This window comes from Rhinopithecus roxellana, chromosome 19 (genome assembly GCF_007565055.1).
Source record: "Rhinopithecus roxellana isolate Shanxi Qingling chromosome 19, ASM756505v1, whole genome shotgun sequence".
Classification (NCBI taxonomy): Eukaryota; Metazoa; Chordata; class Mammalia; order Primates; family Cercopithecidae; genus Rhinopithecus; species Rhinopithecus roxellana.
The window spans coordinates 45,855,546-45,882,003 of record NC_044567.1 but is presented as its reverse complement, the minus strand read 5'-3'; the positions used below and the strand labels follow the sequence as shown (position 1 = coordinate 45,882,003).

General features: G+C 53.5%; 3 protein-coding genes across 13 annotated transcripts in view; 2 read left to right on the top strand and 1 right to left on the bottom strand.

Annotated features, from left to right (window-relative positions):
- The window catches only part of MINK1 (misshapen like kinase 1), a 68,987-nt gene extending 64,357 nt beyond the window's left edge, over positions 1–4,630 (top strand). For 4 of the 8 annotated variants that reach the window (XM_030923364.1, XM_030923367.1, XM_030923362.1 and 1 more), the window contains 12 exons: positions 5–168; positions 559–664; positions 744–881; positions 1,094–1,202; positions 1,635–1,802; positions 1,905–2,048; positions 2,261–2,395; positions 2,591–2,691; positions 2,773–2,922; positions 3,009–3,168; positions 3,257–3,396; positions 3,770–4,630. In XM_030923364.1, the coding sequence (XP_030779224.1) occupies positions 5–168; positions 559–664; positions 744–881; positions 1,094–1,202; positions 1,635–1,802; positions 1,905–2,048; positions 2,261–2,395; positions 2,591–2,691; positions 2,773–2,922; positions 3,009–3,168; positions 3,257–3,396; positions 3,770–3,853 (1,599 nt within the window). In that variant the 3' untranslated portion in view covers positions 3,854–4,630. The remainder of the gene's footprint in view (positions 1–4; positions 169–558; positions 665–743; positions 882–1,093; positions 1,203–1,634; positions 1,803–1,904; positions 2,049–2,260; positions 2,396–2,590; positions 2,692–2,772; positions 2,923–3,008; positions 3,169–3,256; positions 3,397–3,769) is intronic. The other 4 variants (XM_030923368.1, XM_030923369.1, XM_030923366.1 and 1 more) reach the window with 2 other exon arrangements.
- Positions 4,336–9,654, bottom strand: CHRNE (cholinergic receptor nicotinic epsilon subunit). Its single transcript, XM_010364224.2, has 12 exons — positions 9,574–9,654; positions 9,177–9,319; positions 9,006–9,050; positions 8,773–8,882; positions 8,486–8,641; positions 8,103–8,203; positions 7,594–7,794; positions 7,382–7,496; positions 6,015–6,129; positions 5,745–5,931; positions 5,552–5,658; positions 4,336–5,441 (listed from the first exon to the last, which is right to left on the bottom strand). Exons 1-12 carry the CDS (start codon positions 9,617–9,619, stop codon positions 5,286–5,288), a joined length of 1,482 nt encoding a protein of 493 aa, XP_010362526.1. The 5' UTR covers positions 9,620–9,654; the 3' UTR covers positions 4,336–5,285.
- Positions 5,964–9,483, top strand: C19H17orf107 (chromosome 19 C17orf107 homolog). Of its 4 annotated transcripts, none has more exons than XM_030923370.1 (4): positions 5,964–6,379; positions 6,486–6,695; positions 6,787–7,056; positions 8,163–9,483. In XM_030923370.1, the coding sequence occupies exons 1-4, from the start codon at positions 6,236–6,238 to the stop codon at positions 8,169–8,171; spliced, it is 633 nt and encodes a 210-aa protein (XP_030779230.1). In that variant the 5' UTR covers positions 5,964–6,235; the 3' UTR covers positions 8,172–9,483. The 4 variants fall into 4 exon arrangements, 3 of the variants coding, with proteins under 3 accessions (XP_030779230.1, XP_010362524.1, XP_010362523.1); XM_010364222.2 differs by having other exon boundaries at positions 7,137–9,483; XR_004055014.1 differs by having other exon boundaries at positions 6,486–7,511.
- Positions 9,655–26,458: the final 16,804 nt, after the last annotated feature.

Genomic DNA, 26,458 nt, shown 5'->3' with positions numbered 1-26,458 from the left:
GCAGGACTTCGTGTTGCTGAAAGAGCGGACCCTGGACGAGGCCCCTCGGCCTCCCAAGAAGGCCATGGACTACTCATCGTCCAGCGAGGAGGTGGAGAGCAGTGAGGATGACGAGGAGGAAGGCGAAGGCGGGCCATCAGAGGGGAGCAGAGACACCCCTGGGGGCCGGTACGGCATCGGGAGTGGGGCCCTCCCACTCCAAGGCACAGGGAGGGAGGGGAAGTGGCAGTGGGGGAGAGGTAGGGCTTTGGGGCAAGTCTGAGGGAGAACAGCAGCCTTCTCTAGGGCGTGGGGTGAGGGCGCAGGCTCCTGTCTCTCTCCCGCTGCCCTGTGTGTTGTGGGGTGGCCTCTTCAAGTGCCTGTCTGCTCCTGTGCCAGCCTGCCCTGTGTGCCATGCAGGGAAGCACCTCACGGTGGAACAGGGACTACCCCGTGAGGGTGGAGCAGGTTGTGTTTTGAATAGAGACAAAAGCCTGGGCTCTGGCTGCCATCTGCTGCCTTTGGCACTTCTGTGCCCACGGGCAGGACCTGGAGAGGCCCCACCTTCCTCTCTCACAGCAGCGATGGGGATACAGACAGCGTCAGCACCATGGTGGTCCACGACGTCGAGGAGATCACCGGGACCCAGCCCCCATACGGGGGTGGCACCATGGTGGTCCAGCGTGTGAGTGAGCCTCCGCTGCCTCCCCTGTACCTGTGTTGCCCTCCTCAGCCCCGTGCCGACCCTGCCCTCTGTCCTGTAGACCCCTGAAGAGGAGCGGAACCTGCTGCACGCTGACAGCAATGGGTATACAAACCTGCCTGACGTGGTCCAGCCCAGCCACTCACCCACCGAGAACAGCAAAGGCCAAAGCCCGCCCTCGAAAGATGGGAGCAGTGATGTAAGTGGGCCGGGGGCAGGTCCGCTGGGAAAGAATAGCTGTGGCGGTGGGCAGGAGGTCTGGGTGCTGGGTCACGGCGGAGGATGGGGCGGAGCACTGGGAGCTGGACAATGGGGGTGCCAGTTGGGGAGCTGGAGCCTGGGGACAGCAGCAGGGGCAGGGCCGCAGCTGGACTTGCACTTCTTTGCCTGACTGCTGCCCCCCCACCACAGTACCAGTCTCGTGGGCTGGTAAAGGCCCCTGGCAAGAGCTCGTTCACGATGTTTGTGGATCTAGGGATCTACCAGCCTGGAGGCAGTGGGGACACCATCCCCATCACAGGTGAGGACGGGAGGACAGACCTGCCATGAGGCTGGGGTCCAGGGGCAGCCTGGAGGGGAGCATAGTGGTCTTGAGACGCAGCCTCACAAAGCATAGCCACAGGATCTCTCTCTTGGGCCCTAGCACCTGCCTGGGCAGAGACAAGGAAGGGCTTCTGCGACCCCTCCACAGGAGAGGAAATGCTCAGAGTAGCCAGGGGACCTGGGCAAAGACTCAAAGCTAGCAAGTGACAGAAATGGGACTTGAGCCAGGCCTTCTGACTCAAAAGGGGGGTCCAGCACTCTATCCCCCTCTCCCATGCACCCCTTCTCCTCCCGTCTTTCTCCTTTCTGTGTATTATGAGGCGCCAAGACCTGATATAGGGGATGGAGGTAGACAGAGATGGGGTGAGAAGCTGCAGCCCCTCCTCCCGCCTCCTCCTCCTTCTGGCAGCCCTAGTGGGTGGAGAGGGCACTCGGCTCGACCAGCTGCAGTACGACGTGAGGAAGGGCTCTGTGGTCAACGTGAATCCCACCAACACCCGGGCCCACAGTGAGACCCCTGAGATCCGGAAGTACAAGAAGCGATTCAACTCTGAGATCCTGTGTGCAGCCCTTTGGGGTAAGCCAGGGCAGGGATAGCTGAGGGGGCTCTGGCGTGGCTTCCGTGCTCCTGGCGAGGGCCTGGCTGAGCCTCTGACCTGCCCAAGGGCTCCTGTTGCAGGGGTCAACCTGCTGGTGGGCACGGAGAACGGGCTGATGTTGCTGGACCGAAGTGGGCAGGGCAAGGTGTACGGACTCATTGGGCGGCGACGCTTCCAGCAGATGGACGTGCTGGAGGGGCTCAACCTGCTCATCACCATCTCAGGTACAGGTGTGGCGAGTGGGGAAGGGAGGAGGGGCTCAGCTCCCTGGCGCTGTCACTGTCTTCTGCCGGGGAGGAGGGCAGCCTTGGTCCAGGCACTGGAAGGTGGAGCCGCACTTTCTCACCCCTTGTGGCATGCCGACAGAGGAGGCCGGGGCGGTGGTAGCCGGGCCACAGGTGAGAACAGGGGGTGTGTCTGTCTGTCCGTCCCTCAGGGAAAAGGAACAAACTGCGGGTGTATTACCTGTCTTGGCTCCGGAACAAGATTCTGCACAACGACCCAGAAGTGGAGAAGAAGCAGGGCTGGACCACCGTCGGGGACATGGAGGGCTGCGGGCACTACCGTGTCGGTGAGGATGTCCCAGCTGAGTGGCCAGCACATACTTGTTCATGAAGAGAGAGAAATGGGCCTGGGTCTAATGGCTGAGAAAGCTTGGGAGCCAGGGACTTGGGGCCTGGGTAGGGCGGTGTAGTGACAGACCACGGGGAGACGCCCGTGGCCCAAGAAGGGAAGCCTCAGCATCCCTCTTCTCTCCGGCCCCCAGTGAAATACGAGCGGATTAAGTTCCTGGTCATCGCCCTCAAGAGCTCCGTGGAGGTGTATGCCTGGGCCCCCAAACCCTACCACAAATTCATGGCCTTCAAGGTAACCCCAGCCTCGGCCCCTAGCACCATCTGGAGTCCCAGCGCCTCTCCCCGTGCCCCTGAGCCCTCCTCTCCTCCGCAGTCCTTTGCCGACCTCCCTCACCGCCCTCTGCTGGTCGACCTGACAGTAGAGGAGGGGCAGCGGCTCAAGGTCATCTATGGCTCCAGTGCTGGCTTCCATGCTGTGGATGTCGACTCGGGGAACAGCTATGACATCTACATCCCTGTGCACGTGAGCTTGGCGGGGCTGCTGGAGGAGTGGGTTCGCCCAGTCTGGGCACCAGACACGGAGACTCCAGCCCACCTCCTTCTCCCCAGATCCAGAGCCAGATCACGCCCCATGCCATCATTTTCCTCCCCAACACTGACGGCATGGAGATGCTGCTGTGCTACGAGGACGAGGGTGTCTACGTCAACACGTACGGGCGGATCATTAAAGATGTGGTGCTGCAGTGGGGAGAGATGCCCACCTCTGTGGGTGAGTGAGCTGCCGCCCTCCCGGCCACATGCCCCTGAGGTGGCCCCGGGGTGCAGCCTGCTCAGCCCCTCACCTGTTTTCCCCACAGCCTACATCTGCTCCAACCAGATAATGGGCTGGGGTGAGAAAGCCATTGAGATCCGCTCTGTGGAGACGGGCCACCTGGACGGGGTCTTCATGCACAAACGAGCCCAGAGGCTCAAGTTCCTGTGTGAGCGGAACGACAAGGTGGGAGTCTCCTTCCCTCTGAAAGCCCTGCCGTCCCGGCTGCCATGACCCCAGGCCCCGGGCAGAGGTCTGGGGAGAGGATGGTCGTGGTGTCTCCCTGAAAGCGGGCCCCTCTGGGAGTTCGGAAGGCAGTCAGCCACTACCACTGCCCTGCGCTCCCTTCAGTTCTGAGGACTTGCCAGGTGGCGCCCAGGGGGCTGGCAGTGCACCCTTTCCCCTAACATGCTGGCCTTTCCTCCGGGTGAGGGGCACTGTGAGTCTCCTGCAGTCTCTTTTTCCCCCCCTTCTTCCCTTCCCCCCGCTTCTTCCCCTCTCCCAGTTAATTGAGACCCCCGACCCAGCCCTTGGTGATGTCTTCTCTTGCCCCACCCAGGTGTTTTTTGCCTCAGTCCGCTCTGGGGGCAGCAGCCAAGTTTACTTCATGACTCTGAACCGTAACTGCATCATGAACTGGTGACGGGGCCCTGGGCTGGGGCTGTCCCACACTGGACCCAGCTCTCCCCCTGCAGCCAGGCTTCCTGGGCCGCCCCTCTTTCCCCTCCCTGGGCTTTTGCTTTTACTGGTTTGATTCACTGGAGCCTGCTGGGAACGTGACCTCTGACCCCTGATGCTTTCGTGATCACGTGACCATCCTCTTCCCCAACATGTCCTCTTCCCAAAACTGTGCCTGTCCCCAGCTTCCGGGGAGGGACACAGCTTCCCCTTCCCAGGAATTGAGTGGGTGTAGCCCCTCCCCCCTTTTCTCCATTTAAGAGGAGAGTGCTTGGGGCTTGAACCCCTTACCCCACTGCTGCTGACTGGGCAGGGCCCTGGACCCCTTTATTTGCACGTCAGGGGAGCCGGCTCCCCCCTTGAATGTACCAGACCCTGGGGGGGGTCACTGGGCCCTAGATTTTTGGGGGGTCACCAGCCACTCCAGGGGCAGGGACCATTTCTTCATTTTCTGAAAGCACTTTAATGATTCCCCTTCCCCCAAACTCCAGGGAATGGAGGGGGGACCCCGCCAGCCAAAACATTCCCCCCTTTCCCAACCCCCATCTCCTCCTCTTCTAGCCCATGCCCTTCCCCGGTGGAGGGAGGGAGCAGGGAGCCCTCACTCTCCATGCCCCTTGCTTGCATCTGTATATAGTGTGAGCAGCAAGTAACCCTCCTCCTCCCTCCCCCCACCCCTCCTCAATGTAGTGGCCTTGGATATCCTGTTTGTTAATAAAGACAATTCAACCAGCTCCCACCATGCAGGCCCCATGTTGCTTTCTCTCAGTCCTGTATACTAGGCAGAGAGAGCCTCCAGGGTGCAGAAGAAAGGGGCAGGGTGGGCTGGGATCTGCAATGAGTGAGCCTCATGGGGGTGGGATGGGCAGCGCTGGGCCAAGAAAACCTAGAAGAAATGACTGCAGGAGGACCTCAGCCCTAAACCTGTGGGCCAGAGGGCCACCGGCACTGAAGGGGTTTGGTTCCCACCAGCTCCAGCTAGAGCCAGGCCAGGGAAGAAGAGGGTTTCCTGGCTCCAGCCTCCCTATGTGCAAGTCCTGCAAAGGGGTCTCCTGTTTGGCTATGAGATGAACAAAGGTAGCTGGCAGCCTCCAGAGTCCCGTGGGGCTGGGCCTGAGAAAGGCTGGGAGGTCAGCAAGGCTGAATGAAGGGCAGTCCTTGCTTTCTGGAACACTGGCACCTGAGAGCCTGTGTGAATCGTTTCCTCCTGCTGACCCCTGGACTGGGGCTAGGCCTACACACACCAAGGGGTGGACACACACCATTCTTCTTGTAAAGTTCACAAAATACAGATTGATCAGCAGTGGGAAGGGATCCTAATGCCGTGGTGGCGGCAGCCTACTTTTTCAAAATCAGTTTCCTACTGGAGATGGGTGGGAAGTTGAAGTCGGTGCGCGCTAAGGCTGGATACACGGCGGGTACGGGAGATCAGGCACTCGGTTGAAGTAGGCCCCGAGGAAGATGAGGCTGGAGCCCACGCTGAAGAGCACCAGAGCGGCCCAGAAGCAGACGTTGTCAAGGGCATTCCCCATGCGCACCCAGTCGGACACCTCCTGAGGGAAGGGTTGGCACAGTCAGTAAAGAGGCAGCTGCTGGAGCCAGCTGCATGGGAGACAGTGGGGGGCCTCTGCCGCGCCCCACCCGCCTCTGGCTCCCGTCCCACCTCGCCGGTGGCCTCCTGATCTCTCGTGCTCTCGGCCACGAAGTTCACGGCATCCACACAGCAGCGGACCTCGGGGGCGGCGGCGCCCAGGCTCTGGCAGAAGGCAGCTGGCGCGGGAAAACACCGGGGTGGGCCGTTAGGAGCCTCCCCCGTGGCAGGCACCCCCTGCAGCCCGCCGGGCCACTGTGCTCACCCGTCCAGGTCCCGTGCCGGTGCCTCTGCCCCTCAAACACGAGCTCGCTCCGCGGCTTTTTTAGTATCAGCTCCTCCGCGCGGAGCAATAAGCCCACCGACGACGCCCGCCTTGGAGGCGAGGCCGCTCGGGGAGCCTCAGGGGGAGGCGGGGAGCCCAGCAGGCGCGGCAGCAACTCCAGGAGAACCTGGGTGGAGGCGGGGCTTAGGGGGCGGGGTTAGTAGTAAGCTCCACCCCCACCCGGGCCCGCACCGCCCCCTCCGCGCTTACGTGGCGCAGCCGCGGGGACACGGCGTGGGTGGTGGGCGTCCGCAGGGACACGTTGAGCACGATGACGCAATTCATGACAATGAGCGTGGCGACCACCATGACGAAAATAAGGAACCTGAGGAGCCCGGAATGCGTGACATCACCGCTCCCCCTCCCAGCTACGGAAGGCACCTCGCGCTCTCTGACCTCACAAACACGGCTTCTCCTGGCACGGGTTGGTTATGCCCTCCAGCTGCGCCCCCTGCGCGACGACAGACGCGTCCCCCAGCTCTTCTCCCGTCCTACCACTTGTGGCAGCCATGAAGGGAACCCCCAGCTCCCTGGACACCCTGATGTGGATCTACCACTTCCACAGCTCCACCGAGGTGAGGCTACGCCCGCCGAGGGCGGCACCTCGAGACCTTCTGGGTAGGTCTCCTGCGCGCCCTGTGACCCTTGCCCTGCTACTCTACTGCTCTGCTCCTTCTCCAGGTGGCCCTCCAGCCCCCGCTTCTGTCTTCCCTGGAACTCTCCGTGGCCGCAGCCCATGAATATCTGGAGCAGAGGTTCAGAGAGCTGAAGTCCCTGGAGCCACCTGAGTTGAAGATGCAGGAGATGCTGCCTGCCCCGAAGCCCACCCTGGGGCTGGTGTTAAAAGAAGCCGCAGCCAGCCTCGTGAGCTTCGGCGCCACCTTGTTAGAGGTGGGGTACTGGGGGGCTCAGGATACGCGACGATCGGGCAGCGGGAACAGGGACCTCTGCCTCCCCGCTAACCCCTGTGCTCCCAATGCAGATCTCAGCCCTGTGGCTGCAGCAGGAGGCGCGGCGACTAGACCGCAGCGCGGGCCCAGCCCCAGACGGCGGGGATCCGGGTGCAGCTCTGAGCCGGGTAGCCCAGGCCGCGGGGCAGGGGACTCGGCAAGCTGGGGCTGCGGTGCGCGCCGGCGCCCGGCTTCTAGTCCAGGGAGCGTGGCTATGCCTGTGTGGACGGGGTCTGCAGGGGTCTGCCTCATTCCTGCGACAGTGGCAACAGCAGCTAGGCCTCGGAATCCCCGGAGAACCGGTGAGCTCGGGATGCGGGGTGAGTTGGGGGCCAGAGGCGGCGGGGCTAGGGAGGCACTGAGCCGGACCGTCCCTCAACAGAGCTACTCAGGAGACCTCCAGGTGACGTCCAGCAGCAGTGAGGAGGACGGCGGACCAGGGACTCCATCCCCATCCCAAACCCACCCGGCGTCCGAATAAAGCCCAGGGCGGGGCGAGACAGCCAGAACTTCTCCCGGGGTCTCTGGGTTTTGGCCACGCCCCCACCTGACAACCCCCCCCGGCCCCGCCCTTCGCACTGGCCACGCCCCCGCGGGGGTCACCGCCCAGACATGCTCCGCCCTCACCTGCCCAGGAGCGGCACGCTCAGAGACGTCTCTGGGATTTTCTGGGCAATGAGGAACAAGAAGACGGTCTGGGCGAGCAGGACGTTGATGGAGACCGTGCATTTCTGGCCGCCGGCTGGAGGGAGAGCCAGTGAGAGTGGGCCCCGCCACCCGGGAGCGAGCCCGGGTTTGGGTCTGGGGGGTTTGGGTGTGGGTTCCGGGCCACTGCTTACCCTGCGCCGGCAGGAAGTAGGCGAGAAGCACCAGGCCCGAGATGAGCACACAGGGCACGATGATGTTAATGACGTAGAAGAGCGGCTTCCGGCGGATGATGAGCGAGTAGATGACGTCAGTCTCCCCTGGGCCGTCGGTGGCACCACTGTTGTGGTGGCGGATCACCCCCGGGCAGAAATCGATGGCCCACTCGCCGTTCTCTGCGGGAGGCGGGCAGGGTCAGCTGGCTGACAGCGGGCTGAAGAGGAGACTGCGGCTGTCTGCACCAGGGTCATGGGCCGTCAGGATAGGGGCAATTCGGGCAGAAAAGGGCATTCTTGTTGAGGGTATGGAAAGCCAGAAGGCAGGACTAGAGTAACAATCGAGAATGATTTCAGGACGGGGGTAAGCTAAACCCGCTTGCAGAAGTCATCCTCTAGTGGCGTTGGTCTGGGGCAAGCCCACCCTGGAAGTCCCCTCTCTGGACCTCGTCTAGAAGCGGGTTTTTCTGGGCAGGCGGGGGCTTCACCAGTATAGGCCTCAGTGTCGATGTCGATCTTGTTGATGGTCTCGCCGTTGTCGTCCACAGCAAAGGTGAACTCCACTTCTTCGGCACTGTACGTCTGAGAGCTGCGAAGCCAGGGCCGGGAGCCCACCCCACAAGCTCTGACCCGGGCCCCAGCCTCAGACCCAGCCCTGGAAGCTGGGATCTAGCCGGGCCGGGAGGCCCCACCCCTTCACCCAGGCCCAGGCGCTAGCCTCTGTTCCCGCCTCTACCTCGGCCCGCTCCAGGCCTACAACTTGCTCCGCCTCCAGCGTGAAGCCCAGCCCCGAGGGCGGTGCTTCCATTTGGCCCCGCCCCCACACAGGCCCCTCCCATAACCCTCCGGGCCTCGGAGTAACTCTCCCCACCGGAAAATAAGCGAACAGTTCTGCCAGTCGAAGGGGAAGTAGGTGACCTCCACGGCGCAGACGCTGCGGTAGATGGCCGGAGGCAACCACGTCACGGAGCCGTCCTCGTAGATCAGCACGTTGGCGTCGTAGGCCACGCCGAACTGGCCATCAATACTGTGGGCTCGGGGAAACCGAGCTTTTTGCACAGATCTGCACCCTCTCGGAGTATCCCCCCTTTCCCAACCAAGTCCAGCCCGCACCCCAGGCCGGCTTCCCTCCAGCCTGGCGTCCGGCCCGGTTCTCACTTGTTTTCCAGCACAATCTCTGGCAGCCACACGAGTTCTGAAGGGACTCGCAGAATTTCTATGCCCCCAAAGTCGTCCTTGCTGTAGTTGAGTCGGTAATCCTGCCAATCCTAAGGGGTGGGGGACGGAAGGACGCGTACCCTGCATCTCCCACCTGGCGTTGCCTGGGAGGGGTTTGGGGGAAAAGGAGTCCCTTGGACAAGACCTAACACTGTTCCCCAGATTTGACTCACGATTCCAATCCAGACGCTAGTGGTGAGAGTCTCCTCTTTTTCATTCTGCACATGGGAGATGGGGATGATTGAAGTGAGATTTCAGGGCCAGAAGTGAGCTTTAGGACCAAGCTCAGCGGCTGGGGCCAGAAGTGGGATTTTTGGCTTGTGATGAGGGTGGGGATATCTTACCAGTGAGATGAGATTCGTCAGGGTGACCTTGAGGCTGATGGTGACAGTATCCTCAGGCTCCCGCACTGGCCGGCTTCCTGAGTCATAGTTGTCGAAGAGATGGTGATAAAGACGCAGTTCCTCATTCTTCCCCACACTGCTGCCTGCGATGGGGTCAAGCAGGAAGGGTCACCGGCAATAATGAAGAGGCTGAATTTCCTCTCTCCTTCCCCTGGGTCCTCACAGGCCTCTGAGGCTGTGTATTATCCGTATCTGTCTCCTAAACCAATTATACTGTGCCTGGAAACCAAATACTGTGTCTCAGTCTTCATCTTGGTCTCTGTCTTTGCCTTCCCAGTCCCTTTATGTCAGTATCTGTGTGTGACCAATTGCTTCCCACCCCAGCCCCTGTCCATACCGAGGAGCCCCAAGAGGAGCAGGACCCCAAGAGGAGCCCCTGCCATCCTGCTGCCTGGTTCTCAGGATTATTCTGAGCTCTGGAAGGCTTGGAGGGGGCAGGCCAGGGTGCATGTGTGAGGGGGAGGAGGGTGTTAGTTCCGGGCTGTTAGGGGACTGTCACCTAATCCTCTACTCACTCCTGCTGCAGCTGGGGACATTTTGGCTGCTTCCAGAGGCAGCTGCCCCATCCTGTGTTTCCTGCCCCTGCCCCGCCCCAGTCCAGCGTCCTTTGCCTGGTCTTTGGCCAGCTCCCCAGCCACAGATGTGAGCCTCTCCTGAGAGGCACCTGCAACCACAATCCTAGTAGCAGAGGCGGGGGAGACACTGCTTTCAACAGGCACTGATGTCCTTTGAGTAAGCTGCCCTGTGGAGGTGACCCTGCCCGCTGAACACATCTGGGGATGTGACACACCCCTTGCCTCCCATTCTCCCCCATGTGGAACACACACTATCACTACCCAAGCCCACAATGCCTTTCCTGCCAGCAGAGTGGCAAAAAATGGCCTCCATAAAGACTGATGAAGAGACAGGTGGTCACAGGGGATTGGCCCTGCGGTAACAGGGATTCCACCCAGCAAATGAGATCATGTAAAGGGCCCACCTCCTTCCACAACCTGATCTCCAGGTTTGCCCATCCCCAGCCCCACTGGATGTGAGCACCAACCAGAGACTTCTGTTTCTCCTTGTCTATCCCTGCTGCCACCTTGTGGTCAAAGATGATAGTACCGTCTTCCCCATCCTACTCTCCTAAACACACACACACACACACACACACACACACACACCTGATGACACCTTAATTGATCCTTTCTATTTTTTTTTTTTTTTTTTTGAGGCCGAGTCTCGCTCTGTCGAGATTCACTCTTGTTGCCCAGGCTGGAGTGCAGTGGCGCAATCTCGGCTCACTGCAACCTCTGCCTCCCGGGTTCAAGAGATTCTCCTGCCTCAGCCTCCCAAGTAGCTGGGACTACAGGCACATGCCACCACACCCAGCTAATTTTTGTATTTTTTAGTAGAGATGGGGTTTCACCATGTTGGCCAGGATGGTCTCGATCTCCTGACCTCGTGATCCGCCTGCCTCGGCCTCCCAAAGTGCTGGGATTATAGGTGTGAGCCACCGCGCCCAGCCTCGATGTTCCTTTTTTTTTTTTTTTTTGCAGGGGGTGGGGGGAAAGGATCTCACTCTGTCACCCAGACTGGAGTACAGTGCCACCATCATAGTTGACTGTAGCCTCTGAAACTCCTGGGCTGAAGCGATCCTCCTGCCCCAGCTTCCCAAAGGGTTAGGATTACAGGCATGAGCCACCACGCCCGGCCTCAGTGTTTCTTAATGCCTTCTTGAACCATTTTAATCACCTGGAGGGGGCCTTATTTTAAACGCAGATTCCTAAGCTCCATTCCCAGAGAATTCTGATTTCGGGACTAGGGTGCCGGGAATCTGTATTTTTAGGAAACTGTCCAGGTGTTCCTTGTGAGGTAGGAGGGGCTGGCCTAAGCATATTTTCTGCTTACACCTCACTTCCTCACAGCAGTCCAGCAAAGCAATGATCACTGTCCTGAATGAAAGGGGATGCTGTTTATTTTATCCTGCACAAAACACTTTCAGGGCCATCACTTTTGATCTCCTTCCCCCACCTATGCGGTAGGTCATAATCACCTCCATGTTACAAGCGAGGACACACCAACGAACAGAGTGTCCATGGGGCTCCTTGTCCATTTCCCACACATGTGTAAAGCCTCTGTGTCCACTCCCACGATTTCCATTTCAGACTCCCTTTCTGGGTCTCTTTAACCCAGCTCATCTCCTTGCATGTGGCTGGTACGTGGACTAACTCTCGAGTCTGTGCTGCTGCTTATTCCATAGCCTCCAGGTCAAGGCTTGGAACAATAATTGTGATAAATGCAAGTATTTATTCAAACATTAATGGACACCTACAAAGTTCCCCCTTACAGGGCTGGGTGCTGTGGTTATTGAGATGGATAAAACAAGCCTCAAGGAATTATCATCTAATGACAGAGACCTGTCAACAGCCAGTGACACCACACTATGAGAAGCATAAAAAAAAAGCAGGTGCTATGGAAGCCGTAGCTAGGGTAAACCAGATCTGTCAGAAAAGCAAGGTTTCCGCCAGGCACAGAGGCTCATGCCTGTAATCCTAACTATTTGGGAGGCCAAGGCTGGAGGATCATTGAGCCCAGGAGTTCGAGACCAGCCTGGGCAACACAGTGAGACCCCCCCATCTCTACAAAAATAAATTAACAACAAAAAAATTAGCCAGGCATCAAGGTACATGCCTGTAGTCCCAGCTACTTAGGAGGCTGAGGTGGGAGGATTGCTTGACCCTAAGAGATCTAGGACGCAGTGAGCTATGATCACACCACTGCACTCCAGCCTGGGTGACAAGCAAGGCCCTACCTCAAAAAAATGAAGTTTCCGGCCAGGTGCGGTGTCTCACGCCTGTAATCCCAGCACTTTGGGAGACCAAGGCAGGTGGACCACCTGAAGTCAAGAGTTCGAGACCAGTCTGGCCAACATGGTGAAACCCCATCTCTACTAAAAACACAAAAATTAGCTGGGTGTGGTGGCCGGCGCCTGTAATCCCAGCTACTTGGGAGGCCAAGGCAGGAGAATCACTTGAACCCAGAAGGCGGAGGTTGCAGTGAGCTGAGATCGTGCCACTGCACTCCAGCCTGCGTGACAGAGCAAGACTCCATCTCAAAAAACAAAAAAATGAAGTTTCTCCTTGGTTTCCGGTAGTCTCACACATGGACTGGAACCCACTGGACCAGTGTCAGAGACCAAGGCAGCTCTAGGGCCTGTTCCCCGATCTCTCTGTCTCCACTGCTCTGTCCGCTCTCTGCTCCTCTCACTTCGTCAACACTGCCCATTCCCCCTACTCTGCCCATGTCCCCTTCCTACAGTGTAGTTTCTGCTTTCTCTTCGCCTGTGCATCATTTCACCATGGTCTTGGCCCCAGACCAACTTCTTGGCTTCCCTCTGCAGAGGCAGTTTTGTTCCTGTTGCTACTGCCTGATGCTATGAGACCTTGCAGTGCAGACACGGAAGGAGGGTCATGGGGTTGGCCTAAGACTCTCGTTTAGGATGGATGGTGGATGTGGCAGGCCCTATGACACCATAAGTCCGGTGCCTTTCACCCTCTCCCAACCCAGCCCACTTCTCCTGTATGTTTAGCTCCCAACACGGCCTGTCATGGTACCATTCTCACTGCTAGAGCTGAAATATATACAAATATATTAAATATAGATAAATCAATAGAGTTAATATAAATTCACTTTATCCTCCCCAGCAGGATTCAAACTTGAAATCTTGCTTCCAAAAGTTATTATGAGGAAAAAAATCTAATAATCTGATCAAAAAGAAGGCAGAAGATTTGAATAGACACTTCTCAAAATAAGACATACAAATGCCAAACAGGTATAAGAAAAGGTGCTCAGCATCATTGGTGATCAGAGAAATGCAAATCAAAACTACAATGAGATAGATATCATCGCATCCAAGTTAAAATGGCTTACATCCAAAAGACAGGCAATAAATTATGGCGACAGTGTGGAGAAAAGGGAAGCCTCGTACACTGTTGGGAATGTAAATTAGTACAAGCACTATGGAGAACGGGTTGGAGGTTCCTCAAAAAACTAAAAATTGAGCTCCATATGATCCAGCAATCCTACTGCTGAGTATATGCCTCCCAAAAAGGGAAATCAGGCCGGGTATGATGGCTCATGCCTATAATCCCAGCACTTTGGGAGGCCGAGGCGGGTGGATCACCTGAGGTCAGGAGTTCAAGACTGGCCTGGCCAACATGGCAAAATCCCATCTCTATTAAAAATACAAAATTAGCTGGGCGTGGTGGCAAGCGCCTGTAATCCCAGCTACTTGGGAGGCTGAAGCAGGAGAATTGCTTGAACCTGGGAGGCGGAGGTTGCAGTGAGCCAAGATCTCTCCATTGCACTCCAGCCTGGGCAGCAAGAATGAAACTCCATCTCAAAAAAAAAAAAAAAAAGGGGCATCAGGATATCGAAGAGATATCTGCACTCCTCTGTTTGTTGCAGCACTAGAACTAGCTGAGAATGAGCAGCACTACAATGGCTAAGATTTAGAAGAACCTAAGTGTTCATCAACAGATGAGTGGATAGGCCAGGTGCAGCGGCTCAGGCCTATAATACCAGCACTTTGGGAGGCCGAGGTAGGAGGATTACTTGAGCCTGAGAGTTCAAGACCAGCCTGGGCAATATAGTGAGACCCTATCTGTAAATAAATAAATAAAAATTAAAAAAACAGATGAATGGGGAGCCAAGATCATGCCACTGCACCCTAGCCTGGGAAACAAGAGTGAAAAACTCTGTTTAAAAAAAAGAAAGAAAGAAAAAAACGCAGATGAATGGATAAAGAAAATGTGGTACATATACACAATGGAGCATTATTCAGCCATAACAAAGGATGAGATCCTGTCATTTGCAACAACATGAATGGAACTGGAGATCGTTATGTTAGGTGAAATAAGCCAGGCACAGAAAGACAATCATCGCATGCTCTCACTTATTTGTGGGAGCTAAAAATCAAAACAATTGACCTCATGGACATACAGAGTAGAAGGATGGTTACCAGAGGCTGGCAAGGGTAGTGGGCGGGTAGGCGGATGGTGGGGATGGTTAATGGGTACAAAAAAAATAGAATAAGACCTACTATTTGATAGCACAACAGAGTGACTACTGTCAATAATAACTTCATTGTATATGTTAGAATCACTTAGAGTGTAATTGCATTGTTTGTAACTCAAAGGATAAATGATTGAGGGAATTTTTTAAAAAGTGATTATGGCAAGGATCCTTCAAAAAAACACTCTTGGCCAGGCACGGTGGCCCACACCTGTAATCCCAGAACTTTGGGAGGCTGAGACAGGCAGATCATGAGGTCAAGAGATCAAGACCATCCTGGCCAACATGGTGAAACCCCATCTCTACTAAAACTACAAAAATTAGTTGGGCATGGTGGCATGTGCCTGTAATCCCAGCTACTTAGGAGGCCGAGGCAGGAGAATCGCTTGAACCTGGGAGGTGGTGGTTGCAGTGAGCCAAGTTGCACCACTGCACTCCAGCCTGGCGACAGAGCAAGACTCCATCTCAAAACAAAACAAAACAAAACAAACAAAATACACTCTCAGCCCAGAGTCCAGTGTCCCCTGCTCTAAGTAGTTTCACTCAGGTATGATTTCCATCCATTCTCCAAATGATGGGCTAAATCCTCAAGCACCACGACTACATCATGTATAAACAATACATCACACACACACCCCCACCCCACAACACAGAAAATGCAACAGTGAGCCAGGCGCGGTGGTTCAGGCCTGTAATCCCAGCACTTTGGGCAGCCGAGGCAGGTGGATCACTTGAGATCAGGAGTTCGAGACCAGCCTGACCAACATAGTGAAACCCCATCTCTACTAAAAATAGACAATTTAGCTGGGCACAGTGGCTCACACCTGTAATCGCAGCACTCTGGGAGGCAGAGGCGGGTGGATCACGAGGTCAGTAGTTCAAGACCAGCCTGATCAACATGGTGAAACCCCGTCTCTACTAAAGATACAAAAGATTAGCCGGGCGTGGTGGTGCACACCTGTAATCCCAGCTATTCGGGAGGCCGAGGCAGGAGAATCACTTGAACCCGGGAAGTGGAGGTTGCAGTGAGCCAAGATTGCGCCACTTTACTCCAGCAGTCTGGGTGACACAGTGAGACTCGTTCTCAAAAAAAAAAAAAAAAAAAGAAAGAAAAGAAAAGAAAGAAAGAAAAGAAAAAAGAAAAAGAAAATTTAGCTGGGAGCGGTGGTGTGTGCCTGCAGTCCCAGCTATTTGGGAGGCTGAGGCAGGAGAATCGCTTGAACCCAGGAGGCGGAGGTTGCAGTGAGCTGAGATAGTGACACTGCATTCCAGCCTGGGCCACAGAGCAAGACTCCGTCTCAAAATAATAATTTAAAAAAATAAGCTGGAGCAGTGGCTCACGCCTGTAATCCCAGCACTTTGGGAGGCTGAGGTGGGCGGATCACGAGGTCAGACGATCAAGACCATCCTGGTCAACATGGTGAAACCCCATTTCTACTAAAAATACAAAAATTAGCTGGGCGTGGTGGCGCATGCCTGTAATCCCAGCTACTTGGGAGGCTAAGATAGGAGAATTGCCTTGAACCAGGCAGTCAGAGGTTGCGGTGAGCTGAGGTCATGCCATTGCACTCCAGCCTGGTGACAGAGCGAGGCTCTGTCTCAAAATAATAATAACAATAATAATAACAACAATAAAATGCAATAGTGAACAAAACTACATTTGAGCCAACAACCTGCACAGGAGAGGTGCTCGTGGGTGGGGGTTACAATGAGTAGAAATCCTCATCCCTGGATGGCTAAGCCCATAGATGGATGCATGGCCATGGGCCCCACGCATAGACCGCATACACCCGAGAGCGCCAGGGGCTGGAGCTGCAACTTGTGAGTGACCGGTGCATCCCAGGGGCTTGCACCTGCTGTCTTGCTCCTCATGCTAGAGGAGTTTCTGGAAGGGGCTCTTGCCACTTCCCAAGTCACAGCAGTGAGTTCCTGCCAGTTCCAGTTCCAACGCTCAGCCACCGTCTTTGTCTAGGTTTGGTCTGCGCACAATGAGGACTGCCTAAGGGGGTGAGACTTTCTGCCGAGTTAGTGGAGTCAGGCACAGGCCTGCTAGCCAGGGCTGATGGTTCGTACTGTCATAATAAAACTTCCCCAGAACCTGAGTGGGCTGCCTGACAATTCCCCGTACACACACACACACAGACACACACACACAGACACAGAGACACACACACAGACATACACAGACACACACACAGACACCCCGGGATGCTTTGACTTCCACGTTAGACCCAAAGAACTCAGCTCAACAGGAAGTCACTCCCGTCGCCTGCCGGCTTCTGGCCAGCCTCGAGGAACAGCTGCAGCTGCCGCTGCCCCCAGCGACCAGGCGGCGGCCTCTCAGGCTTCATGGCCCTCACAGCGCAAATATCCCCAGGCTGGCCAGAGGAGGGCCCCCTCTCCATTCCACACAAAGACCTGCTCTTGATCTGTGAACAGAAGTAGGTTCAGCTGAACCTGAACAAGGAGGTGTAGTAGACCTGGATTTCCTTTTTCTTTTTTTTTCTTTTTTTTTTGAGACGGAGTCTCCCTCTCTCACCAGTCTGGAGTGCAGTGGGGTGATCTCGGCTCACTGCAATCTCCCGGGTTCAAGCGATTCCCCTGCCTCAGCCTCCTGAGTAGCTGGGACTACAGGCAGCACCACCACAACCAGCTAATTTTTGTATATTTAGTAGAGACGGGGTTTCACCATGTTGGCCAGGCCGGTCTCGAACTCCTGACCTCAGGTGACCCACCCGCCTCAGCCTCCCAAAGTGCTGAAATTACAAGTGCGAGCCTGTATGAAGGAAATACATGAAGTCATGTGTGCTTTATCTTCCAGCACCCTCCCTTCTTCTGAGAACTATCCGTCTCCAATCCTGTGGGCCCAGAGGATCTGCCTGGAGCAGAGAGAACCCACCCCTGGCCAGAGTGGACTGATCTCAGCAGGACACCTGACCCAAGCCAGGCCAAAGAAAGTCCCTTCCCTGGGAATGTTCTCAAACAGGAACTCAGGAAGGCAGTCTGTCTCTGCTGCCACAAGCTATGAAACCTGGACTCATGGGCCGCCACATTCATTCCTCGTCTTTTACGTAGAATGAGAGAGAATGCAGCTGAGACGCAGACAAGCAGAGACAAGAATGGGCCTCGGCATTCCCACCCCGTCCCAGGAATACCTGAGGCCCAGCAGAGCGGCTACAGGCTGGCTTCTCACACTTCCTTTGATTGAATGAGGTACCTCAGCCTCTTTCCAATAAATCCCCCTTTTCTTGGCTTAATATATGAGGATTTTCAGAGAGGGCAGGGTGGCTCATGCCTGTAATCCCAGCACTCTGGGAGGCTAAGGCGGGCGCTTGAGCCCAAGGGTTCAAGACCAGCCTGGGCAACATGGTGAAACCCCACCTCTGCTTAAAAAAAAAAAAAAAATTAGTCCGGTTGGTGGCATGCACCTGTAGTCCCAGCTACTCGGGAGGCTGAAGTGAAAAGATGGGAGGATCAATTGAACCTGGGAGGCAGAGGTTGCAGTGAGTGGTGATCCCACCACTGCACTCCAGCCTGGGTGATAGAGCGAGACTCTGTCTCAAAAAAAAAAAAAAAAAAAAAGAATTTTCAGGTCAGGTGTGGTGACTCCCACCTGTAATCCCAGTACTTTAGGAGGCTGAGCTAGGCGAATCACCTGAGGTAAGGAGTTCAAGACCAGCCTCACCAACATGGTGAAACCCCCGTCTCTTCTAAAAATACAGAATTAGGCCAGGCGCGGTGGCTCACAGCCTGTAATGCCAGCACTCTGGGAGGCCAAGGCAGGCGGATCACGAGGTCAGGAGATCGAAACCATCCTGGCGAACATGGTGAAACCCCGTCTCTACTAAAAATACAAAAAAATTAGCCGGGCATGGTGGCGGGCACCTGTAGTCCCAGCTACTCAGGAGGCTGAGGCAGGAGAGTGGCGTGAACCCGGGAAGCAGACCTTGCAGTGAGTGGAAATGGCACCACTGCACTCCAGCCTGGGTGACAGAGCGAGACTCCTTCTCAAGATAAATAAATAAATAAATAAATAATTAGCTGGGTATTGTGGCATGTGCCTGTAATCCCAGCTACTCAGGAGGCTGAGGCAGGAGAATCACTTGAACCCAGGAGGCGGAGGTTGCAGTGAGCCGAGATTGCACCATTGCACTCCAGGCTGGGCAACAGAGTGAGACTCCATCTCAAAAAAAAAAAAAAAAAAAAAAATTAGCAGGGCATGGTGGCACGCATCTGTAATCACAGCTACTCAGGAGGCCGAGGCAGGAGAATTGCTTGAACCCAGGAGGCGAAGGTTGCAGTGAGCTGAGATCGTGCTACTGCACTCCAGCTGGGCAATAAGGCAAGATTCTGACAAAGAAAGAAGAAAGAAAGAAAGAGAGAGAGAGAGAGAGAGAGAGAGAGAGAGAGAGGGAAGAAGAGGGAGGAGGGGAGAGAGAGGAGAGGGAAGAGTAGAGGAGAGGGAGGGAGAGAGAGGGAGGGAGGGCAGGGAGAGAGAGAGAGAGAGAGGGAGGGGAGAGAATGGAGGGAGAGGGAGGGAGGGGGAGGGAGGGAGAGGGAGAGAGAGGGAGTGGAGAGGGGGGAGAGGGAGAGGGGAGGGAGAGGGAGGGAGAGGGGAGGGAGAGGGAGAGAGGGAGGGAGAGGGAGGGAGGAGGAAGGGAGGGAGGGAGAGAGGGAGGAAGGAGGAGGAGAGAGGGAGGAAGGGAGGGAGAGGGAGGAAGGGAGGGAGAGGAGGAAGGGAGGGAGAGGGGGAGGAAGGAGGGAGGAAGGGAGGGAGAGAGGGAGGGAGAGAGGGGCAGGGAGAGAGGGGAGGAAGGGAAGGAAAGGGAGGGAGAGAGGGAGGAAGGGAGGGAGAAAGGGAGGAAGGGAGGGAGAGAGGGAGGGGGAGGGAGGGAGGGGGAGGGAGGGAGGGAGGGGGAGGGGGGCGGGAGGGAGGGAGGGGGGGAGGGAGGGAGGGGGAGGGGGGGAGGGAGGGAGGGGGAGGGGGGGAGGGAGGGAGGAGGGGGAGGGGGGAGGGAGGGAGGGGGAGGGAGGGAGGAGGGAGGGGGAGGGAGGGAGGGGGAGGGAGGGAGGGAGGGAGGGGGAGGGAGGGAGGAGGGAGGGAGAGGGAGGGCGGGAGGGAGAGAGGGAGGGAGGGAGGGAGGGAGAGGGAGGGAGGGAGGAAGGAGAAAAAAAAGGAAAAAAAAAATGAAGCCAAGAAAGTCGTAGAGCAAAACAAGAATCAATGAACTAATTAGTATTTCAGAGGAAAGGTCTTTCTTCCTTTCGCTAGAACCCAAATCAGAGACCACAAAGAAAAAGAAAAAATACATCAACTTCTGTAGGGCAAAAACTATAAAGCGAAAGGCAAGCGAATAACAAACTGGGAGAAAATGTCTGCAACCAGCTACTTATCTGCTGTATTTATGAAGCCCTCAGAGAAAGCCATAAAGAGCTGACAAAACCTGGGCTGCCGGCAAATGTAAAAGCACCACAGGGAAATGGTGAGGAACTCCAGGAGAGAGGAAGTCCTGGATTTGGAGAACAGCACACCAGAGCAGAAGGGGGGCTGGTGCCTGGGAAAGAGAGGAACAAAAATGGTAAAAATTCCAAAGTGATTTCAAAGACGGATAAAAATGTGGAGGGTGGGGGAGGGGGAGATGGAGAGATAGAGGAGAGGGAGGCCACCAGGGTGGCCCCAGGCCCAGGGCTAAGCGCTCACCCTCCCCAGGAGGCAATCTCTTTACCAGCTTGGGTAAAGAAGAGAAAACAAAAGTCCTTGCGACTTACCAGTACAGGAAGAAGAGTCCATACTGGTCATCTTGTTAGAAAAGATCTCGGCCAGGCGCAGTGGCTCACGCCTGTAATGCCAGCACTTTGGGAGGCCAAGGCGGGCGAGTCACCTGAGGTAAGGAATTCAAGACCAGCCTAGCCAACATGGAGAAACTCTGTCTCTACTAAAAATACAAAATTAACTGGCTATGGTGGCAGGTGCCTGTAATCCCAGCTACTCAGGAGGCTGAGGCAGGAGAATTGCTTGAACCTGGGAGGTGGAGCGTGCAGTGATCTGAGATCGCGCCACTGCACTCCAGCCCAGGTGACAGTGAGCCTCTACTGAAATAAAAAAATAAATTAATTAAAAATAAAAAAAAGAAAAGTAAAGATCTCGAATCCGCTTCTCACTTCAGCACAGAGGCAGAAGACGAGAATCAATCGATAAGGAGAGTCTCCATATCAGCAAAGGATGGACACTGCATTCACGGGCAGTTTTCACCACATCGTGGGCTTTGCCTTCAGGAAGTGAGAAGGTGGTGGTAGAGATGATGCCGCTGCAGAAGCCAGATGAGGGTCCAGCTGATCTTGAAAGTTCAGGAGGAAAGGATTCAAAATCAGAGAAAAACTGCTAAGAACTCCTGGTTCCTAAACAGTTTGATGAGGTGGGAATCCCAAACAGAAAGGAGGCAAGAAGTAATGATAGCTGGGCACGGTAGCTCACGCCTGTAATCCCAGCACTTTGGGAGGCCAAGGTGGGCGGATCACCTGAGGTCTGGAGTTCGAGACCAGCCTGGCCAACATGGTGAAACCCCATCTCTACTAAAAATACAAAAATTAACTGGGTGTGATGGCACATTGCTGTAATCCCAGCTACTCAGAAGGCTGAAGCAGGAGAATATCTTGAACCCGAAGACAGAGGTTGCAGTGAGCCGAGATCGTACCACTACACTCCATCCTGGTGACAGTGCAAGACTCCGTCTCAAAAAAAAAAAAGGAAGTATACCTGTTACCCAGATTGGAGCACAGTGGTGCAGTCTTGGCTTATTGAGCCTGCTGGGCTCAATTATCCTCCTGCCTCAGCCTCCTGAATAGCTGGAATTACAGGCACACACCACCACACTTGGCTAATTTTTTAACATTTTCATCAAGACAGGGTCTCCCTATGCTATGTTGTCCAGGCTGATCCCAAACTCCTGAGGTCAAATGATCCTCCTGCCTTGGCCTCCTGGGTAGCATCAACTGCAGCCTCACTTGACCATGGCTGGCCTGACTTTTAATGCTCTTACTACCAATACTTATTTATACTATTAATACTAAAAGTAAATAGAAGTCCATTTTTATTTAATTTTTATTTATTTTTTTTTTTGAGACAGATTCTCACTCTGTTGTCCAGGCTGGAGTGCAGTGACGTGATCTCAGCTCACTGAACCTCCGCCTCCCAGGTTCAAGCAATTCCCCTGCTTCAGCCTCCCAAGTAGCTGGGACTACAGGTGTGCGCTACCACGCCCTGCTAATTTTTTGTATTTTAGTAGAGACGGAGTTTCACCATGTTGGCCAGAATGGTCTTGATCTTCTTACCTCATGATCCACCGGCCTCGGCCTCCCAAAGTGCTGGGATTACAGGCATGAATAACTGCACCCAGCCAGAAGTCTATTTTTATTTTTATTTATTATTATTATTTTTATTTTTACTTTTTTGAGACAGAGTCTCTGTCACGCAGGCTGGAGTGCAGTGGCACGATCTTGGCTCACTGCAAGCTCCACCTCCCAGGTTCACACCATTCTCCTGCCTCAGACTCCCGAGTAGCTGGAACCACAGGAGCCTGCCACCATGCCCAACTAATTTTTTGCATTTTTAGTAGAGACGGGGTTTCACCGTGTTAGCCAGGATGGTTTCGATCTCCCGACCTCGTGATCTGCCCGCCTCAGCTTCCCAAAGTGCTGGAATTACAGGCGTGAGCCACCGCGCCAGGCTTATTATTTTTGAGACAGAGTTTTGCTCTTATTGCCCAGGCTGGAGTGCAATGGTGCAATCTCGGCTCACTGCAACCTCTGCCTCCTGGGTTCAAGCGATTCTCCTGCCTCAGCCTCCCAAGTAGCTGGGATTACAGGCATATGCCACCATGCCCGGCTAATTTTGTACTTTTAGTAGAGACAGGGTTTCTCCATGTTGGTCAGGCTGATCTCAAACTCCTGACCTCAGCTGATCCGCCCGCCTCAGCCTCCTAAAGTGCTGGGATTACAAGCATGAGCCACCACACCAAGTCTATTTTTAAAAAGAAAGTGGTATCTGAGTTAGGTGGCTCTCATCTGTAATCCCAGCATTTTGGGAGGCCAAGGCTGAAGGATAGCTTGAGCTCAGGAGTTCTAGACCAGCCTGGAACATAGTGAGAACCGCCCCCCCATCTCTACCAAAAAAAAAAAAAAAAAACAACTTAATTTTAATGTTCATACATTGTTTTAGGCTGGGCTCAGTGGCCTGTAATCCCAACACTTTGGGAGGCTGAGGCAGGCGTATCACTTGAGGTCAGGAGTTCAAGACCAGCCTGGCCAACATGGTGAAACCCCGTCTCTACTAAAAAAATACAAAAATCAGCTGGGCATGGTGGCAGGTGTCTGTAATCGCAGCTGCTCAGGAGGCTGAGGCAGGAGAATCGCTTGAACCTGGGAGGCGGAAGTTGCCATGAGCCGAGATCATGCCACTGAACTTTAGCCTGGGCGACAAAACAAGACTCTCTCTCAAAAAAAACAAAACAAAAAAAAAGACATCAGAGGAAGCTTATAAAAGTGAGACATGAGACAGAGAGAGAAGCCCAAGGAGTTCCGTATTTAATGTTTTCAATCCTCTCCCAATCCACGGAAAAGCTCCTCTTAGAACATGGGCTGTGCTTCCGCGTGCCTGCTGTTCCAAAGTCTGCCATCCAGAGGACAGACACATTAAAACAAAGTAGCAGAACAGCTTTGGCAAGGTGCCCTAGGAATTTATAACACAGTAGCTAATCCAGTCTAGAAAGCTCAAAATACACTTTCTCTCCTGGAACTGACCCAGAGCTAGAGCCACCAATTGATCAAATGCCTACTAACAGTGCTCATGTTTAAAGTCCAACATCCCCCAGGTGACAGATTAATTAGTGACTTTCTCATGCAAACTTTGGATAGAAACATTCTACTTCGGCCGGGCGCGGTGGCTCAAGCCTGTAATCCCAGCACTTTGGGAGGCCGAGACGGGCGGATCACGAGGTCAGGAGATCAAGACCATCCTGGCTAACATGGGGAAACCCCGTCTCTACTAAAAATACAAAAAACTAGCCGGGCGAGGTGGCAGGCGCCTGTAGTCCCAGCTACTCGGGAGGCTGAGGCAGGAGAATGGCGTAAACCCAGGAGGCGGAGCTTGCAGTGAGCTGAGATCCGGCCACTGCACTCCAGCCCGGGCGACAGAGCAAGACTCCGTCTCAAAAAAAAAAAAAAAAGAAAGAAACATTCTACTTCAACTGTCCAGGCACCTTATCGGACTCAGGATCAGTTCCACGGAACCCCACTTTTGATTCTAACTTTTGTTTTAGGTGGACTCTTGGTTACAAAGAAAAAGGAATACACTTAAATCACTTATTTATTTATGTGTGTGTGTGTGTATATATATATATATACACTATATATATATATATATATATTTTTTTTTTTTTTGAAACGAGGTCTCACAGAGTTGCCAAGGCTACAGTGCCACCATTACAGCTCACCGCAGCCTTGACATCCCAGGCTGAAGCAATCCTCCCATCTCAGCCTCCTGAATAGCTGGGACTACAGGTCCACACCATCACACCCAGTTAATTTTTAAATTTTTTTGTAGAGCCAGGGTCTTACTGTGTTGCCCAGGCTGGTCTTAAACTCCTGGACCCAAGCAATCCTTCTACCTCAGCCTCCCAAAGTGCTCAAATTACAGGCATGAGCCATCGCTTCTGGTTTTTAAATCACTTTTTATTTTTTGTATTTATTTATTTTTCTTTTTTTGAGATGGGATCTCGCTCTGTCACCCAGACTGGAGTGCAGTTGTGCAATCTCGGCTCACTGCAATCTCTGCCTCCTGGGTTCAAGCAATTCTCCTGCTTCAGCCTCCAGAGTAGGTGGGACTACAGCGCCTGCCACCACGCCTGGCTAATTTTTACATTTTTAGTAGAGACAGGGTTTCACCATGTTGGCCAGGTTGGTCTCGAACTCCTGACCTCAGGTGATCCACCCACCTGGGCCTCCCAAAGTCCTAGGATAACAGGCATAAGCCACCACGCCAGGCCTAATTTTTGTATTTTTATTTATTTCTTTAGACAGAGTCTCACTCCGTCACCCAGCCTGGAGTGCAAGTGGCGAGATCTCTGCTCACTGCAACCCTCGCCTCCCAGGTTCAAGGGATTCTTATGCCTCAGCCTCCTGAGTAGCTGGGATTACAGGCACACACCACCACACTAGGCTAATTTTAAAAAATAGTTTTCAATACAGAAGGGATTTCACCGTGTTGCCCAGACTTGTCTTGAACTCCTGGCCTCAAGTGATCCACCCACCTCAGCTTCCCAAAGTGCTGGGATTACGGGCGTGAGCCACTGCGCCTGGCCTATTTTTTTTCTTTTTTTAAATTTTATTTGTTGCTGCTTCTCGAAGAACAGAACTAACCCATAGACAATGTGCCCAGAGTCAGCTAAATCACTTTTTTTTTTTTAAGGAAAATTTTTCAGTCATCATGACAGTAATATTCTGGCAAGAATTATCAGTGGATAGCCAGGTGCAGTGGCTCACACCTGTAATCCCAGCACTTTGGGAGGCCGAGGTGGGCGGATCACAAGGTCAGGGGTTCGAGACCAGCCTGGCCAACATGGTGAAACCCCATCTCTACTAAAAATACAAAAATTAGCTGGGTGTGGTGGCGCATGCCTGTAATTCCAGCTACTCGAGAGGCTGTGGCAAGAGAACTGCTTGAACCGAGAACCAGGAAGCAGAGGTTGTGGTGAGCTGAGATCACGCCATTGTACTCCAGCCTGGGCAACAAGAGTGAAACTCTGTCTTTAAAAAAAAAAAAAAAAAAAAAATTATCAGTGGATACTGCAGGATATAGGCCAGAGTTTGAGAAGGAACAAGATATTTACATAGTAGCAAAGTATCTCTCCACAAAAGTGCTCCTTGGTTACAAAGTAAAAAACAGAATCTCCACAGTGGAGAAACATGGTGGATGCCACCTTAACCAAGGGGTCAAAGTTAACATCCCCATTAAGGGTGAAGTTGATATAATGTGTTTCCTGATACAATGTACCAAGAAAGATCGCTGGTGTAATATTCCTGCCAGAAAAACATAACCCAAATACAATCTTGTGGAAACATCTGACAAATTGAGGGAAGCTCTGCATAACTACTGGACTATAATTTTCAAAAAATGTCAAACTTATGAAAAATAAAGACAGGTTAAGGAACTAAAGCAAATTAAAGTGATATGGTCCTGGATTGGATTCTGGACAGGAAAAAAAAAAGCCAAAAAAAAAAAAAAAAAAAAAACTACCAAAACTATCAAGGACATTTTAGGACAATTGGCGAAATGGGATTATGGACTGTGGATTGGATATTAGTATTAGTATTGTATCAATATGACATTTCCTAAAATTAATAACTGCCCTGTAGTATATAAGGAAATGTCTTTGTTTTAGGAAACACACACTGAAATATTTAGTGGTAAAGAAACATAATGTCTTCAGCTTGTTCTCAAATGGTTCCAGAAAAAAACACTTAAGAGGGAGAAAGACAGGATGATCAAGCAAATGACACAAAATGTTAACACATGGTGAATCTGGGAAAAGGGCATGTAGTTCTTTGTACTATTCTGGTATTTTTTCTGTAAGTTTTAAATTATATAAAAATAAAATCTTAGCAAAAATGCTAATGTCTGGGACTCACCCCACCCCCCCCCCCCCGTTTCTTATTTTAATTTATTAATTCAATATTTTTATTTTATTATTTATTTATTTATTTTGAGATCATGTCTTGCTCTGTCACCCAGGCTGGACTGCAGTGGTGCAATCTCAGCTCACTGCAACCTCCACCTCAGGGTTCAAGTGATCCTCGCACCTCAGCCTCCCAGCAGCTGGGATTACAGGCATGCACCACCCCACCTGGCTAATTTTTGCATTTTTAGTAGAGATGGGTTTTTGCCATGTTGGCCAGTCTGGTCTTGAACTCCGGGCCTGAAGTGATCTGCCTGCCTCGGCCTGCCAAAGTGCTGGGATTATAGGCGTAAGCCACTGTACCTGGCTTGTCACACTCAATTTGTGATTTAACTGTCTGGGGGCAAGGGGTGGGCATGGGCTTGTCCTAAAGAAATTCTTGCACATACGCCCTAACATAATGTAGAAGACTTTTCATAACACTATTTTTTTTTT